The sequence below is a fragment of the Orycteropus afer genome, unplaced genomic scaffold (genome assembly GCF_000298275.1).
Source record: "Orycteropus afer afer isolate SDZICR_OR568_19922 unplaced genomic scaffold, OryAfe1.0 scaffold00298, whole genome shotgun sequence".
NCBI classification, from domain to species: Eukaryota; Metazoa; Chordata; class Mammalia; order Tubulidentata; family Orycteropodidae; genus Orycteropus; species Orycteropus afer.
The window spans coordinates 1736219-1755070 of NW_006921885.1; the positions used below are offsets into that span (position 1 = coordinate 1736219).

Below are 18852 nucleotides of genomic sequence, written 5' to 3' on the forward strand. Positions count from 1 at the left end.
GACCATTCCCTGGAGAAGGATGTCATGCTTGGTAGGGTGGAGGGTCGATGAAAGAGGGGGAGGCCTTCAAGGAGATGGATTGATACAGTGTCTGTGATGATGGGCTCAAGTATGGCAGGGATTGTGGGGCTCGCGCGGGATCGGGCCGTGTTTCGTTCTGCTGTGCATGGGGTCGCTATGAGTCGGAAACGACTTGACGGCACTTAACAACAACAACTACATCACTACGGAAGTAGATTACCCAACCTTTCTTCCAAGGAGTGGCTGGTGGGTTTGAACCACCAGCTTTCTGGTTAGCAGTCAAATGCCCAGAGACTTCAATTTTATCTGTAATTATTTATTCCTAAAAAAAAAAAAAAAAAAAGTAGCAAACATATCAAGAAATCAAGTAAGGTAAATATAAATGCTGTTTCATTAATCTCTATGCTCTTTATTAGTTTTTCAAAGAATTTTTAAATACAGAAAAATATTGAGTATTACAAATTAGCATTTTAATATACTCCAAATGCCTCTGGTTGTAAAACGATATGAAGTTACATACTAAATTACTGACAAGAAAAGTTGGGGAGAGTGAAAGTTAGGGAGATGCCCTTTAATGACTTTTTGCCCTGTATGTCTAAACTATCTGAATCCTTTAGAATGAATATGTATCTATGTATAATGTATTATTTTTAAGGTAAAGATCCAAGAGTTGACTAGATAGATAACAATTATATATTGTTTAGTCATTATTTTTCCAAAGAGCAGATTTCTTAGGCTACATTCTAATCCTGACTATTATTACTGTTACTAATACCATGACATTACATTTAAAATATCAGTAAAGCTATAATTAAGGAGCCCAGGCAGTGAAACAGTAAAGTGATCAGCTGTTAACATAAAGACTGGCGGTTCTATAGGAGAGACCTGACAATGTGCTTGTGTAAAGGTTGCTGCTGTTGCCCATTGCCATCAAGCTGATTCCTACTCACAGCAACCCTCAGAAAACCTGATAGGGCAGTTCTACCCTGTGATATGGATGATGGCAGCCAACAACAATGTAACTGTATATACTATAACTTCCTTTCCTTTTGATGTTAAAGCACTTTGTTTAATATCCAGACAACAATTAGTTTAGGTTATAATAAGAATTATTTCTATATTAAATAATTGCTATAGCACCCAGAACTAATTTTCTAAAACTATAAAAACTCAAGAAGCACATACATATAAGATAGCAGATCTTTATCAAAATCATTTATATTCTTCACAACCATCTTTTGTTTAGGAGCTCTGGAAACATAGTGCCCAAGGCTAATCAGAAGGCTGGCAGTTCAAACCCACCAGCCACTCCTCAGAAGGAAGGCTGGGCAATCTACTTCCATAGTGATACTGCCTCGGAAACACAAGGAGGGGTCTCTATGGGTCGGTTCCGACTCGATGGCACATAACACCAACAAATTGCTGTATTATGGATAAAGAAACTAAGAAAAAAGAAAAAGACATAAAAATGGCATGAATTAGAAGTAAAGATGGAACAAGAGCTAAATCAAGCCCATTTTGTTTAATATTCTCAATAATATACAGTTTGAAATGAAGTATGTCCAACAGATTTTCATGTGAATCAAACCAGTTTAGGCGATTAAGAAAAAAGTCAGAGAAGCGGTCCATTAGAATCAAAATAAAAATGGGAAAGCTACAGGGTAATAAGATCAGAGATTAAAAAAAAAATAAAATTAGAACCTCATACAGCAGATGAGAAAACATAAATGCATTTGTAAACCAGAAGTGAATATGAATGCACCCTGTAATGAAAGAAAAACTGTCAGGATCTCATGCCTTTATCTGTATCATGAAATAAGTAAGGGGAAAAATACTTCATTAGCATTGTCATTAGTCAGGTTCTTATCATGAATTTTTCTTTCATTATATTATAAGATGACAAGCTAAAGAGAGTCCAAAGAATACCCAAAACCCATGGCCATTGAGTCAATGTAGTTTCCAAGACTGTAAATCTTTACAGAAGCACACTACCTCATCTTTCTCCCGTAGGGCAGCTGGCAGGAGGCATTTTGGTTAGCAGTTGAATGATACCAGAACTCCTTCTAATGAGAACCAAAAAAAAAACCTACTGCTATCAAGTCTATTTCGACTCATAGCAACCCTCAATGGGTTTCCAAGGCTGTAAATCTTTACAGAAGTAGATTGCCTCATTTTCCTCCTGAGGAGTAGCTGTTGCGGTTTGTACCCCCAACCTTCTGGTTAGCAGCCAAATGCTATACCCCCTATGCCACCAGAGTTCCTTTCTAAAGAGTACCAAAAACCACCAAGCTCACTGCCCTCGAGTAGGATCTGACTCACAGCGACCCCTCCCCTCTTTGGGTTTCGAGTAGATTGCCCAATCTTCCTTCTGAGGAGTGGCTGGTGGGTTTGAACCGCCAGCCTTCTGGTTAGCAGTCAAATGCCAAAGAGTACAGGGGTAACTAAAAAACAATCAGAAACTGGCCATCAGAACCTATTTTCTAAAAAAAATATTACTCCTAGAAATATTGTAAAGGATAGGAGGCAAAAACGATTTAAATGTAGAAGTATGACACAAAAGATGGAACCACAAGAGAACCTCAGTAGCTCAATAAAGCTACTCTATCACACAGAGGAAAAGCTGGACAGACAGGAGTGCATAACTAAGAGGGGCATGGTGGGGGTTACTGGGAAGGGAGAGGAGGAGAGTGAGTTAGGGCTGGGGATGGTCACTGGGGAGTGAAAGCAAATGTACACGAAAGTTGAATGTAAAATAAATTCTGCTCTGTAAATCTGCACCCAAAGCACAGTAAATAAATAAATGTATATTTATATTATTTGACAGGGAAAAAAAAGAGGTAACTACAGGGAGGAAATGGGAAGAGAGCTGTTATATTGTGGGGATTTCAGTCAATATCATGAAAACTAAATGTAGATGAACTGCTGTACGAATAATGAATTTGTTCTGTAAACTTTCACTCAAATCACAATTAAAATTAAAAAAAAAAAAGCAAGCTACTCCAATTTTCTTTTGTGGTTGCTACTTGTATGATTCATCTTTTTCTATTCTTTTAGTTTCAATTTATTTGTATCTTTGAACCTGCAGAGTTACATATGAATAGGTCTTGATGTTTTGTTTTTTGTTTGTTTGCTTTTTTTAAAAAAAAAACTCCAGTCTAATAATCTCTGTCTTTTTACTGGATTATTGAATTCATTCACATTTAATGTTATTACTGATACCAAACCTAACTCCAATCTCACTGCCATGCAGTCGATTTTGATACACAGTGACCCCCATTCGGTTTCCAAGGATGGTTTCTTTATAGAAGCAGGCTGCTCACCTTTCTTCCATGGAACAGCAGGTGGGTTCAAACCATCGACCTTTTGGTTAGCAGCCAAATGCCCCAACCACTACACCTCCAAAACCAAAACCAAACTCACTGCCATTGAGTCAGATCCAACTGTCAGTGACCCTTCCTTGGTTTCCAAGGCAGTATCACTACAGAAGTAGATTGCCCAATTTTCCTTCCGAGGCGTGGCTGGTGGGTTTGAACTGCCACCCTTCTGGTTAGCAGTCAAGCACTAGGCCACCAGAGGTCCCACTACACCTCCAGCGCTCCTTATTATTGATATACTCACTCTCACTGCCGTAGAGTCGGACCCTATAGGTGGATCTAAATCCACTACTTTACTTCTTGTTTTCTGTATCTTTCCAGTGTTTTTTTTTGTTCCTCTATTCCTCCTTTATTACTTTCTCTGAATTACTTCTTTAATGATGTTTTCACTGAAAATTTTTTTATTATTTCCCTAGTGCTTGTGCTAGGATTTACCATATACATCTTTATATATCAGCATCAGCTTCAGATTTACACCAACTTCATTCAAGTGAGATACAGCAATGTTCTTTCTATATAGCTCTATTCACTTTTCTATTTATAGTATTATTTTAGATATATCTATAAATGTTACAAAGCAAACAATACACTGTTATAATTAACCTTTTTATCTGTCATTTCTGCTTCATTCATTTGTTCTTTCAGGAAAACCCTTTGAAAAACATTAAAAAAGGTACATGTAAACAGTAAGCTGGATTTAATTTTCACATAAATATTATCTGAGGAAATTATTACTCTTTATATGTGAATAAATAATAAACCTCCACTACTGTTGAGTCAATTCTGACTCATAATGACCCAACAGGACAGAGGAGATCTACCCCATATGGTTTAAAAGGCTTTAAATCTTTACTGGAGCAGCCAGTCACATCTTTCTCCCACGGAGTGCTGGCTCAGCGGGTTTGAACTGCTGACCTTTTTTGGTTAGCAGCAGAGTGCTTTAACCACTGCACCACAAAGCTCCTTGTGTATAAATAATATAGATCCTCAAAAAAGGAGGACAATTCAAATTTAGAACACTTGGAATGTGAAAACAACTCTAGCTAAATATTAGTAAAGAATAAAACCCCTCAAAGTTGCATAGCACAACCGAAAAATCTTCTATGCTCAGATGACAACAAAGATATAATAAGAATGTACAGAAGAGTTATAAAATTATGTATTTTTAAGTTGTTGATAATACAGAACACCACAAAACATCATCAAATAGAAGATTACAAGTTGTTGTTATTCTTAAACATTGTCAACATTACTGTGTTGTTGTTAGTCGTCTCCAATTCACAGCATATTCTAGAAAGCACCATATTCTTAGGAGCTCTGGTAGCATAGTGCCTAAAGCACTTGACTGCTAACCAGGAGGCTGGCGGTTCAAACCCACCAGCCACTCCTCAGAAGGAAGATGGGGCAATCTACTTCTGTAGTGATACTGCCTCGGAAACCCAAGGAGGGGTCGCTATGAGTTGGATCTGACTTGACAGCACATACCAACAACAACAACAACTGCTCAAGGGCAAGTTTCAGAGTCTCTTCTGTCATTCATTTTGGTCTTCTTTTCTCATCTTTTTAGTGACTTCTTGCTTTCTTCATGATGATATTCTTGATGTCATCCCACAATTCTTCTGGTCATTGGTGTTCAATGCATCAAATCTAGATGGTCTCTAAATTCAGGAGTATTCTCGTTACTAGTGCCACTCTGACAAGAATATACCACAAATAGGATGGCCTTAACTAACAGGAGTTTATTCTTACAATTTGAAGACTTTAAGTCCAAGTTCAAAGTGCCAGGCTCTAAGGACTGGGTGAAAGCCCCTCAACCTTGGGGTCCAACTCTGCCTCCTACGCCCAGCCCACTGGAGCTAGAGGCATTTCTTCACTCAGACAGCTGCTGGCTGCTGAGGCTGAGAAGCCCCAAGGTTGACAAGTAAAAAGGCACAGTCTCGATGTTACTAAACCACACAGCAGGCCATTAACTTAAGTCCATTGTAAGTCCCAAGGTTGGCAGAGCATAGCAGGTTGCTGAGCAACGACACAGCTATACACAGGGTCCAAATGTGCCACAGGCTAGAGAGCATTCTCAAAGCTTCTCCTTACATATAGGAAGCAGACTACATACACAAAGGCTGCTCCCAGTAGATTCCACCATGAAGATGATTACCAGTCTCATCATGGGGAATACTACATCCAGCTGCCCAGGCACTCAACCAGGCCTAGCCAAGTTGACAAACAAACAAAACCACGACAAGGAGTGATATATTCAAGATCATATTTTGGTTCTCACGGACTTCCTTTAACTGTCTCTAACTTGAAGTTGAACTTGCATATGAGCAGTTGATGGTCTTTTCCACAATCAGCTCCTGGCCTTGCTTTGGCCAAAGATACTGAACTTCTCCATTGCCTCTTGCCACAGATCTGATTCCTGTGTACTCCATCTGGCAAAGTCCATATGTATAGCCGTCGTTTATGGTGTTGAAAAAAGGTATCTGCAGTGAATAAGTCTTTGGTCTTGCAAAATCATGTCATGCAATCTCCAGTGTTATTTCTATCACCAAGGCCATTTATTCCAACTCCCAGTGACTCTTCTTTGTTTCCACCTTTTGTATTCCAATCACCAGTGATAATTAACACATCTTGACTGCATGTTCAGTCAATTTCAGACTGTAGAATCTGGTAGAAACCTTCAATTTCCTCATCTTTGGCTTTTGTGGTTGGTGTATAGATTTAATAATAGTGTATTAACTGGTCTTCCATAGAGGTGTATGGATATTATCTTATCACTGACAGCTTATACTTCAAGATAGATCTTGAAACATTCTTTGTGATGATGAACGCCACACCAATCCTCTTGAATTTGTCATTCCCAGCACAGTAGATCATATGGTTGTCTGATTCAAAATGGCCAAAACCAATCTATTTCAGCTCACTAATGCCCAGGATCTAAATCTTTATGCTTTCCATTTCATTTTTGACAACTTCCAGTTTTCCTAGATTCATACTTCGTACCTTCCATGTTCCAATCATTAATGGACATTTGCAGCTGTTTCTCATTTTGAGTTGTGCCACATCAGCTAATGGAGGTCCCCAAAGCTTTACTCCATCTGTATCATTACATTTGGCTCTACTAAGAGAGACAGCTCTTCCCTAGTCGTATTCTGAGTGCCTTCCAACCTGATGGGCTCATCTTCTGGCACTATATTGGACAATGTTTCAGGGCTACGCATAAAGTTTTCAGTAATATATTAGACAGTGTTTCACTGCTATTCATAAGGTTTTCACTGGCCAATTCTTTGAGAAATGAATGCCCTTATCCGTCTTCTGAGTCTTAGTCTGGAAGCTCCCCTGAAACTTGTCCACCATAGGTAATCTTGCTGGCATTTTGCAACACTTGTGACATAGCCTCCAGCCTCACAGCAAACCATCACAAGCCTACAAACTGACAGACAAGTTCATCTCCCTTAGTTGTTCCTAACACTGGACTACTTATGAAGATGTGTAACTACTAGATCAAATGGAACTCTGGTAGCGTAATGCCTAAGGCACTTGACTGCTAACCAAAAGGCTGGCGGTTCAAACCCACCAGTCACTCCTCGGAAGGAAGGTTGGGCAATGTACTTCTGTAGTGATACCACCTCAGAAACCCAAGGAGGGGTCGCTGTGAGGTGGGTCCGACTCGACGGCACAAAACAACAACAACTAGATCAAAGATATCAATGACCCACGGCTAGATTTTTCTATACCTAACTTTCTGCATTCTGAATTTGGTTATTTCTTTCAGTTTACGTTCTCAGTAAAAATTTACATTTCAGATGCAAGAACTTATTTTTATCATTCAAATCTGACTAAGAGCCTCACATAGTATCACATCCACACCAACACCATATCCCTCATTTTGATCCTGATAGATTCTGTTGAAGTAGTCTGAAGAAATATATACAGTCTTACAAGGCTAAAATTTTGGCAAACTAAAATGAATCTCACACTGTAATATCAAAATCGTTCAACCTGGTTAATGAATGGTAACACTGAATGAATAGCAAAGTTAACGCTGAATGAATAGCAAAGTTAACACTAAAGATGTTTAGATTTCTCTCTTCATTTTCCTATTTTCTGGATTTCTGTCATACTAGGAAAGAATGTGGATAAAATCTGAACTTAGCATCTGTTTCACAAACACTGAAGTCTCAAGAATCTTGGGACATGTTCCTAATGCCTGTAATATAGACACTGTTTTCAGAAACCACAGAATATACTGGTGGAAAAAAATGACAAGAGAGATAAGTCAGAAATGAGGCAAGCGGAGCAATTAGTAAAGAAAAATTCTTATAACATATGGGCACACTAGGAGCTCTGGTAGCATAGTGCCTAAGGCACTTGACTGCTAACCAGAGGGCTGGTGGTTCAAACCCACCAGCCACTCCTCAGAAGGAAGATGGGGCAATCTACTTCAGTAGTGATAATGCCTCGGAAACCCAAGGAGGGCCGCTATGAGTCGGTCCCACTCGACGGCACATAACAACAACAACATAGCCTTCACTAAGTTTCTGAATCAAGAGTAGTGCATTAGAATAAAAGAAAGCTTAATAATTTTCCAAATGATCTTTCTTCACAGCAGCTTCTCAACTGGGTGCAATTCTGTCAGAAAGGTAATGTCTGATAGCAATGTCTGAAGATATCTTTCAGAAGGAGGGAAAGATATGCTACTGGCATCTACTACTGGGTAGAAACCAAGAATGCTATAAAATATCCAACAATGCTTAGAATAGCACTCACCCCCAATAAATAATCATCTGACCCAAAATGTCACTAGTGCCGAGGTTGAGAAATCTTGCCTTAAAGCAATAGATTTATTTCTGCATTTGAATATCAGGTACAGTAATAAAAGAAATCTGACTCAAAAGTCATTAACATTATTCACTAGGCATGCATACTAGGGCAAAATCTGAAAAAAAAAAAAAATGCAGGACCAGGAAATTATTATTACAGGGAAAATTAACCAGGAAGCAATCCTTGGGGATAAAGAAGAAAAGTTTCTTTGTTTTCAGATTGTTACAATTTCGGTTTCGATCAATGTTTCTTTAATCACTAGTCTATTATGGACATTATGAAGTTTAACCATTATTCTTTAAAATTCCTTTACCACATTCTTCAGAACTTTCTCGGTACCCTTAAAAAGACAGGATTTCACTAATGCCTATCAGATTTTTCAACACTTCATTTCAAAAACAAAAATCTGCTCTCCCCATCACAAAGCTATCAACTCACAACTTTAATGTGTGAAATTATAATGTTTAAGAGAATTTTCTGGTCTTACCATGAGACCAGAAGCACTAGATGGTGCCTGGCTACCACTGTTAATCACTTGGAAAGGGATCAGCGCAGAAGATCCTGAATAGAATGAGAGAACAATGTGGAACAAAACTCAAAATCATAAAAAAAGCCCAAGTCTATTGGTCTGATAGAGGTGGTGAGACCCCTGGAACTGAGTTTACTTCTGTGGCTTCCAGTCAAACAACAGATATGCATATAGGGTGGACATTTACATCTGGTGGATATACTCTTTAGAGCAATGAATCATGGGGGAATAGAAGGGCAGTGTTTGCACAGGAAGACAGCTGGGGATGGGGCAGAAATGCACAGGAAAGAATGACACAGAGAAGAGGTAACTACAGTGAGGAAGTGGGGAAGAGAGCTGTTACACTGTGGGGCACTGCAGTCAATGTCATGAAACAAAATGTGTATGAACTAGAAAAATGAACTTGTTCTGTAAACTTTCACCCAAATCACAATAAAAAAATTTTTTTTTTAAAAAAAAGAGAATTTTCTGGTCATAATAAAGTTCTCTCTCTCAATTTAAAGAGGTTGCCATAAGCCCCAGTCCACGTATTAATTTTCCTTATAGAAGCCAACTATTGAGTTTACACAGGTTATATATCAAAATTATTTTTGAACTATCACACTTAAATAAAATGAAGTACTGATGCAAAGAACATTCTCATAAAAAATATATATAAAACACTAAGCTTCTGATACAATTAAGCATTGGTATGGATTGAATAGTATTCTCTCCCAAAAATGTGTTATAAATCCTAACCTGTGCCTTTGGCCATAATCCTATTTGGGTTCTTTATTATGTTAATTAAATAGGATTACAGACAATTCTATCATGCTTTATTAATCTTATTTTTTCTGTTAATTTATTCAACAAATGGACTACTACGAAAGACTGGGACCATTAACACTTCAAAAATGCTGAATAATTCTCAAACTACTCTTTCATCACTAAGAGAAAGAAATCAGCAGTAAGATAAAATGTAGATAACTTAAAGCTGGTTTCCAGAAACAAATAATATGTCATTAAATTTCAGTGAGGAAATACACTGGTCTTATACACATCCACCTGGGAATCAGTGTCACACCTGCTAGTGAAAAGAGCCAGCCCAGATATCAAGGTATCCAGGTTTAAATTTGGCCTGTGCTACATGCTAGATCTCTAACCCTAGGCAAATTACTTAACATTTTAAGGCATTTGTTTGCTATGTAAAAAAGAAATGGTCATACCTATTGCTCATGGGTCTGTTTTAAGGATTAAATGAGATATAATTGTAAAGCATCTAGCAATGTATATGGGGTATGTAAGTGATTGACTATTTTTTATTGTTATAGGGACAGTATAAAACAATATTCTATGTTCTTAATCCAACTTATCTTACTAGAAGTAAATTATGCATAAAGAAAAATAAGGCTTTCTAAAACTGAGTGGACTTATGCCATTAATTTATCACTAAGATGCCTATATTCCCGACAACATCCCTGAGACATAAAGATCTAATATGTTATTGTTGTTCTTCTCACTGATTATGGGGAAAAAAAAAAAAAAGATGCATAAGGCCAAACTCAACAAAGACAGGAAATAAAAACAAAGAACAGAGTCTTCTTTAAATGTCCAAATCAAAGCATTTTGCGTTTGTTTTGAAATCGATATGAGAATTTTAACAAAGGACATAAAGTATAATAAAAGGACTTCATTTCTCTAAGGAGAAAAATAAAAACTTGCAAATTTCTTTAAGAGATAATTCAAAATAAAAAGATAACAAAATAAAGATACTTTTGAATCACTACACAGACATAAAATAAGTCTAATAAAATCTGGTTATTATGAAAAAATAGAAATTGACACAAGGATGAAATAAATGGGTGAAATTAATATGACCAAATGAAACTGCAGCCCCCATTACTCAAGAGTAAATGTCCTATTTACATCTTTCTAGATCTAGATCAACATTTGCCACATCATTATCTACTAACAAAATTAGTATATAGAAACATAAAAGCAACAGTGCCTAGCAACACACAGCAATACTAAACACCATAAATAGTGTTAACAATGTTTGAAAGAAACAGATTTTAAGAAAACATTTCCTCACCTGTTATCAGATGGAAGAAGAGAAAGCAAAGCCAAAGCTGAAAGTTTTCTTCTTTCAGGCTGGGTAATGTTGTCCATGCGATCAACCCACATTTCAATCATATTTCCCAAAAGCTGGTCCATCTAAAACAAAAAAAAGAGAAGACATCTCAGAATATTTGAAAGGCCATTTACCTGCAGATAAATACCGTTAAAGGCTAAAACATCACAAGGCATGGTTAAAGTTCAATTCCAGCAAACTACAGAATTTGAATGCCTAAATGTGAAGCAGGCCTTCACTGGAAAGAGATAATGTAAGTAACGCCTAACTCGTTTCACAGCCAATTAATCCTCAGAGCTACAGAGATTTGTTCAAAACCAGTATGTAATCAATGAGTGATTTTAGTAACTATATTTAATAAATCATCAATTTAATATACTCTTACTATTACACTTAAATAGTACATGCATTTTTCAAAACTGTCAACTTATACTTTGGTTATAGTTTATTCAGTTGGAAAATTATGGTTCAATATTCTATAATTTACTAGACAGATTTGTTGTTACTCTCAGAGGGAAAACAGCTTGCAACCTCAACCTCCTGAATTTCAAAGGAAAAGAAATGCATCACTTCTTAGACATTTACATGTGCCATTTAATATAAAAATCAGTACTGGATGGATATTGATAACATAAAATCAACTTTAACTTCTCATTCTTTTCTATTTTAGTAATTCTACATCTTTCCAAAGAAATGTCTCAGCACATTACTTACAATGAAAAGCCAAGCAAACACTTAAGAATTGGAAATGATTATTTATACCTGAATTTCTCAAACTGTGCTCTAAGATGCCACAACAAACTCACAGAATATTTTAAATTTTGCGAGAACAGTAACACATATCAGACACTGGAAGAACCACCAGATCATAGCAGTTCCAAGTTTCAACATTACATTTCTTCTAATGATTCATCTTTTTTACAAACTACTGCCTAAGAGTCAAGGTAGAACAGAAAATGAGTAGAACTGTACAGATTCCAAGATTTGAAAATATGGGTAGTGCCCAACACAGACATATATGCTATGAACAGTAAGAAACTGTGGTTATTTAAGAATAAACTTAGAAAGTTACTCTTTTTTAGATATCTGTGTATTATTTTTTCCATGGTCACTAAATTACTAGGATATAAATACAAATAAAGTTGTTTGGCCCTAACTACTTAATAAATGCAACTGTTAGATGTCTTTGGCCCATGGAAACACTCTGGAGGCATGAAGCACCAAAAACCAAACAGTTTAGCAGCTCTCGATTTATACCATGGTGTGCTACAGCGGTTAAAGCACTTGACTGCTAACTGAAAGTATATGCTATGAATCCACGGGCTACTCTGCAGGAAAAAATATGGCTGCCAGTTTCTGTAATTGTACAGTTTTGGAAATCATATGGGGCAGTACTACTGTGTCCTTTACAGTCACCATGAATTAGAATTGACTTGATGGCAAAAGAACTGGTTTTTGGTTTTTTGTCTTCAATCAAGGAGACTTGGTCACTCAGTGTTTAAGCACTAGGCTGCGAACCAAAAGGTTGTTAACTGCTCTTGTTGTTAGGTGCCATCGAGTCAGCTTCAACTCATAGTGACCCTATGTACAACACAAGGAAAAAAATGTCCAGTCTTGTCATCACAATCCCTACTATTCGTCAGCCCATCACTGTAGCCACTGTGTCAAAACATCTCACTAAGGGTCTTCCCCTTTTTTTGCTGACCCCTCTACTTTACCAAGCATGATATCCTTCTGCAGGGACTGGTCCTTTCTGACAACATGACCAAAGTAAGTGAGATGAAGTCTGGCCATTCTCACTTCTAAAGAGCATTCCAGCTACACTTCTTCCAGGAAAGATCTGTTTGTTCTTGTGACAGTCTACGATATTTTCAGAATTCTTCACCAACACAAGTTAAAGGCATGGATTCTCCTTCAGTCTTCCTTATTTATTATCTAGCTTTTACATACATATGGAGCGATTAAATATTAAGGTTCAGATTGGGTGCACTTAAGTCTTCAAAGTGACATCTTTGCCCCTTAAGACTTTAAAGAAGCCCCTTGCAGAAGATCTACGCAGTGCAATATTATGTTTGATTTCTTGATTGCTATTTCCATGGGTGTTGATTGTAGATCAACCCCTGACAACTTTAAACTTTTCTCCATTTATCATGATGTTGATTACTGAACCAGTTGTGAGGATTTTTGTTTTCTTTACATTGTAGTATAATCTATACTGAAGACGGTAGTCTTGGATCTTCATCAATAAGTACACTTCAAGTCATCTTCACATTCAGAAAGCAAGGCTGCGTCACTTGCATATCGCAAGTTATTAATGCATCTTCCTCCAATCCAGATTCCATGTTTTACTTGATATAATCTAACTTCTCAGATTATTTTCTCAACATACACATTCAGTAAGTGTGTTAGACTGGGTTCTCTAGAGAAACAAGAACCAGCAAAGCTTATATATATAGAGAGAGAGAGAGACAGAGAGAAATTTATCTTAGGAAAATGGCTCACAATCGTATGGAAGCCGGCAAGTCCAAAGTCCCTGGAGGAAACGTTGGGCTGGAGGCAGCCTTAGCTTCCGCTACTGCAGGGGGCTGAGAAACTCAAGGCTGGCAAGCAGTACACTGGCTGTTGACTCTAAAGAAAAACAAATCCAAGATCTCCTGGAAGGTTGTAGGCAGCACCCCAGAGTCCCAATCCACAGAAGAATGTCTCTCTTCCCAGGATGTCCCTGGATATCCTGGAAGCAGGCCACACCCCTAGGGAAACTCCCCTTGGGCAGACTGGCCACTCAGAACACAATCATCTGATCCCATCATGGGAACAACCACACAGAACTGGGGTCCAGCCAAGTTGACACACAGCTCCAACTATCACATTAAGTATGGTGAAAGGATACAACCCTGACCCACTCTTCTTGACTGTAAACCATGCAAGATCCCTTTGCTCTGTCAGAAAGTCTGTATCTTGGTCTATGTGCAGGTTCCTCATGAGTACAATGAAGTGTTCTGGAATTCCCAATCTTTGCAATGTTACCATAATTTAGAATGATACACATAGTCCAATTCCTTTTCATAGTCAATAAAACACAGGTAAACATCTATCTGATATTCTTTGCTATCAGCCAAGATCCAACTGACATTAGTGATGATATCCCACATTGAACACTCTCTTCTGAATCCAGCTTGAATTCCTCACAGTTCCCTGTCAAAATAATGCTGCAACAACTTTTGAATTATCTTCTGAAAAATTTTACTTGCATGTGATATTAATGGTATTATGCAATAATTTCCACATTCTATTGGATGAGCTTTCTTTGGAATAAGCACAAATACAGATCTCTTCCAGTCAGATGGGCAGGTAGCTATGTTCCAAAATTTCTTGGCATAAATGAGTAAGCATCCCCATACTGCATCCCTTTCTTCAAACATCTTAATGGGTTTTCCTTCAATTCCTGGAGCCTTATTTTTCACCAACTCCTCCAGTGCACTTTGGACATTTTTCTCAATGTCATTGGTTCTTGATCACATGCTACCTTCTGGAATGCACAAATACTGACCAATTTTTTTTGGTTGAGTGACTGTGTATTCCTTCCACCTTCTTTGGATGGTTCCATCATCATTCAGTATTTTGCCCACAGAATCCTTCAATATTGCAAACTGAGGCTTTAATTTTTAATTCAGTTCTTTCATCTTGAGAAATGCTGGCTGTGTTCTTCCCTTTTGCTTTTCTAACTCCAGGTCATTGTACATTTCATTAGAATACTTCCCTTTGTGTCTTTTCAAATCGTGCTTTAACTCTTCTGTTTAGCTCTTTCACTTCATCATTTCTTGCATTCTCTTTAGCTACTCTACTTTCAAGAGTAAGTTTCAGAGTCTCTTCTGACATCCATTTTGGTGTTTCCTTTCTTTGGTCCTCCTAATGACTTTTGTTTTCTTCATGTAGAATGTTCTCAATGTCATTCCACAACTTATCAGGTCTAATGTCCATGGAAGCAACAGTCAAGAAATCAGACATCATATTGCATTGAGCAAATCTGTTGCAAAAGACTTCTTTAAAGTGTTAAGAAGTAAAGGCACCTTAGTTGAACACTAAGGTGTGCATAACCCAAGCCATGGTATTTTCAATCGTCTCTTATGCATGTGAAAGCTGGACAACAAATAAGACCCCAGAAAAGCCAATGCCTTTGAATTGTGGTGTGGCGAAGAATACTGAAAATACCATGGATTACCTCTGGTAGCATAGTGCTTAAGGCACTTGACTGCTAAAGAGAAGGCTGGTGGTTCAAACCCACCAGTCACTCCTCAGAAGGAAGGTTAGGCAATCTACTTCCGTAGCGACACTGCCTCAGAAACCCAAGGAGGGGTCACTATAAGTCAGGTCTGACTTCCTGGCACATAACATTGGTCACAAGAACAAACAAATCTGTCCTGGAAGAAGTACAGCCAGAATGCTCCTTGGAAGGGAGAATGGCTACACTTCCTCTTACCTACTTTGGTCATGTTGTCAGAAGGGACCATTCCCTGGAGACGGATATTATACTTAGTAAAGTGGAGGGTCAGCGTAAAAGGAGAAGACCCTCAAGAAGACAGATTGACACAGCAGCTACAATGATGGGCTTAAGTATAAAAAGGATTGTGAGGATAGCACATGACAGGACAGCGTTTCATTCTGTTATACATGGGGTCGCTATGAGTCAGAGCCAACTTGGCAACACCTAACAACAACAATAAGAAGAAAAACTATATACGTTCAAAATTTGTGTTCTTTGTCCTTGAAGTACAGATAGCTGTATTTGTTTCTGTCATAAGTGAAATGATTTGACAAATGTGCTCCATTCTAGAGATACAGGTTAATTACATTATATCTTCTAAATCATGTAAAGCTTATAGTCAAATGACCTCAAAACACAAAATCTTATTTGACTATTGTTGTTGTTGTTGTTGTTTGCCATCGAGTCGGCCCCGACTCATAGTGACCCCTCCTTGGGTTTCCAAGGCAGTATCACTACGGAAGTAGGATTGCCCAACCTTCCTTCCGAGGAGTGGCTGGTGGGTTTGAACCACCAGCCTTCTGGTTAGCAGTCAAGTGCTTTAGCCACTATGCTACCAGAGCTCTTACTATAGTATATACAATTTCAAATAACCAACTCAAGAACTTACACACTGTTGGTTGGTCTCCCCTACAATATTTTTCTAATAAGCCTTTGCTAGAAAGGTCATTTTCAACAGCAATTATAATGGAAACTCTCAATCCATGCCATTTAGAATGAATTGAGTAAAAAAATGAAACAAAGAAAATACATGATTATGTAAAGCATTCCTGTTTCAGAATGTTTATGAAAAATACAAATCAAAATTCGATCCTATGCTTATGTGAAATAAAATTACCTAATTTGAGCAATAACAAAATATGAAAGTTGCTATTACCATTCTCAGATTCCTTTCTTTCTTCTCTCTCAAATTATGAGTACAGCATAAGTTATCAAATATTTAAAATGTAACAGTTTAAATAATACACAAGGACTTTTTAAATAAAGTCTCAGTATTTCATCAAACTGTTTCCTATTTGTATTTGGATAAATACCTCCTTAAATTTAAACATATTATTTCTTACCTCCTGATTAAATTTATGGGCCATCTCATTAAGAAGTGAAGAAAAGAAACTAGTGTTTTGTAGCAGGACTCGTCCCATAACTCCAAGATATGTGGACATCACGACAGGATACCTCTGTACAATTAAAATACAGCATACGAAAAATTTTTTTAAGGTACACATATAAGCAGTAACAACAATCATCAGGGGTATAAGATAATATTATTCATATTGCTTTTCTTTAGAATGAGCTTAATTCTAAATGATAAATAAATACTAATAAATTCATTCTAATAAATGAAGGAGAGTTTTAACTAACTTCCTATATACATATAAATACATCTGTATGACTGCGTGTCAGAGAAAGCAATCAATGGCACACTTATATTGCTTTAAATGCTCCTAACATGGTTACATAAATCTATTTTAGAGCTAGATTTACAAAAAAACCAGGAGTTTGAGTTGTCCAATTGGAATTAAGTCACCAACTATTCCTTCTACTTTGAATTACTGTGGTAGTTAAGTCTCTCTGTCAACTTGGTTGGGCCTGGTTGAGTGGGTGGGCAGCTAGTGGTAGTTATTCCCCATGATGAGACTGGCAATCAGCTCCATGGTGGGATCTACCACAAGCAGCTGAGTAGCTGCTTTCGGGGTGTGGTCTGCTTACCGTATATAAGCTTTGGGAATGGTCTCTAGCTTATGGCACGCTTGAACCCTGCCTGTAGCCAAGTTGTTGTTCAGCAGCCTGCCATTCTCTGCCGACTTGGGGACTTTCAATGGACTTGAATTAATGGCCTGCTGTGTGGTTTGGTAACATCGGGACTGTGCCTTTTTACTTGTCAGCCCCAGCAGCCAGCAGCTGAGTGAAGAAAAGCCTCTAGCCTCAGTGGGCCAGGAACAGTAGGGAGAGCTGAAGCCCAAGGTTCACCCAGCCTCTAGAGACCGGCACTTTGAATTCAGACTTAGAGCCTTCAAGCCATAAGAGAATAAACTCCTGTTTGTTCAAGCCATCCCATTTGTGGTATATTCCTGTCAGAGTAGCACTAGGTAACCAAAACATTTACTGTGTGAATACAGATGTACATCAGTGAAAGGGATGAAATGTTGAAGGAAATCTGTGTGGAGGAGGAAAAGGCAAAGTTGTGTTAACTACCCTGAAAATATATTTAACTTGCTTCAAGATGATTCAGATAAAAAGAAACTCTGTTTTTTTATATCAAACAATGAAGAAAAAAGAATTTCCTAATGAAGGAGAATAATTAGAACTATTATTATAACAGTTATATTAGAACCACAGAGTCCAGAATTAGCCTTAGAAGCATTAGAAAAATCTTACCTCCCCTTCTATAATCCCCCTGAAAACACAGGGTAGAATTGGTTGAAACATTTGTGGACCTAACACTGGGTTCACTTTCAGAGCATTTTCCACAACCTGAAACCAGAAAGACATACTGGTAATACTCAATACTGTAAGCCATTGCTTCAGGCATAATGCATGTAATCAAAACAATGTATTAAATTAAATGTAATACACCTAAATTGAAAATACAGTATATGACTTATGCAAATTATGGCACACAACAGTCTAGCATTGCGATGTTTGTTGTTGTATGCCCTTGAGTCAATTCTGATTTATAGTGACACTACAGGACAAAGAAGAACAGCCCCATAGGGTTTCCAAGGCTGTAATCTATGGGAAGGAGCCCTGGTGGTGCGGTGCGTAAAGCACACACCTGCTAACTGGTTTGTGGTTCAAATCCACCAGCTGCTCCAGAGGAGAAAGATGGGGCAGCACACATCCATAAAGATTTACAGCCTTACAAACTCGATAGAGCAGCTCTGCTCTGTCCCACAAGGTCATTATTGGTCAGAATCAACCTGATAGTAGTAGGTTTGAGTTTGGAATTTTATGGAAGCAGACCCAGATCTTTTTTCCACATAGCAGCAAGGTGGGTTCCAAGCATCAACCTTACAGTTAGCAGCTGAGCACTTTAACCTCGGTGCCACAAGGATGATTAATGTAGCAGTAAATACATTTTCACAAGTTAATCCATTTTAAAAAAAAATAGAAGTTTGATAGAATGTATAAATATTCTGACACAACTATACATCTTATATAGAACTGCACTTAATCCCACTGCATCCGAATAAGCAAGAGGGGGATCATGTTGTTAATGTAATTCTTACCTTTATGTTTTAAAGCAATATCCTTTAAAAAATGTTGCACTCATAAAGGCAATAAAAGGCTTTCATCAGTGAAAAGACAAGTGAGTAATAACTATGTTGTTGTTGTTGTTGTTATGTGCCGTCGAGTCAGACCTGACTCATAGAGACCCCTCCTTGGGTTTCTGAGGCAGTATCACTGCAGAAGTAGATTGCCCCATCTTCCCTCCGAGGAGTGGCTGGTGGGT

General features: G+C 37.8%; 1 protein-coding gene across 1 annotated transcript in view; it reads right to left on the reverse strand.

Moving 5' to 3' along the window:
- IPO11 (importin 11) overlaps positions 1-18852 on the reverse strand; it is a 333438-nt gene that overhangs the window by 104322 nt on the left and 210264 nt on the right. Inside the window, exons 25-27 of the mRNA XM_042782395.1 lie at positions 17778-17873; positions 16463-16576; positions 10817-10938 (exon numbers count right to left, since the gene is read on the reverse strand). Coding sequence (XP_042638329.1) covers positions 10817-10938; positions 16463-16576; positions 17778-17873 — 332 coding nt within the window. The remainder of the gene's footprint in view (positions 1-10816; positions 10939-16462; positions 16577-17777; positions 17874-18852) is intronic.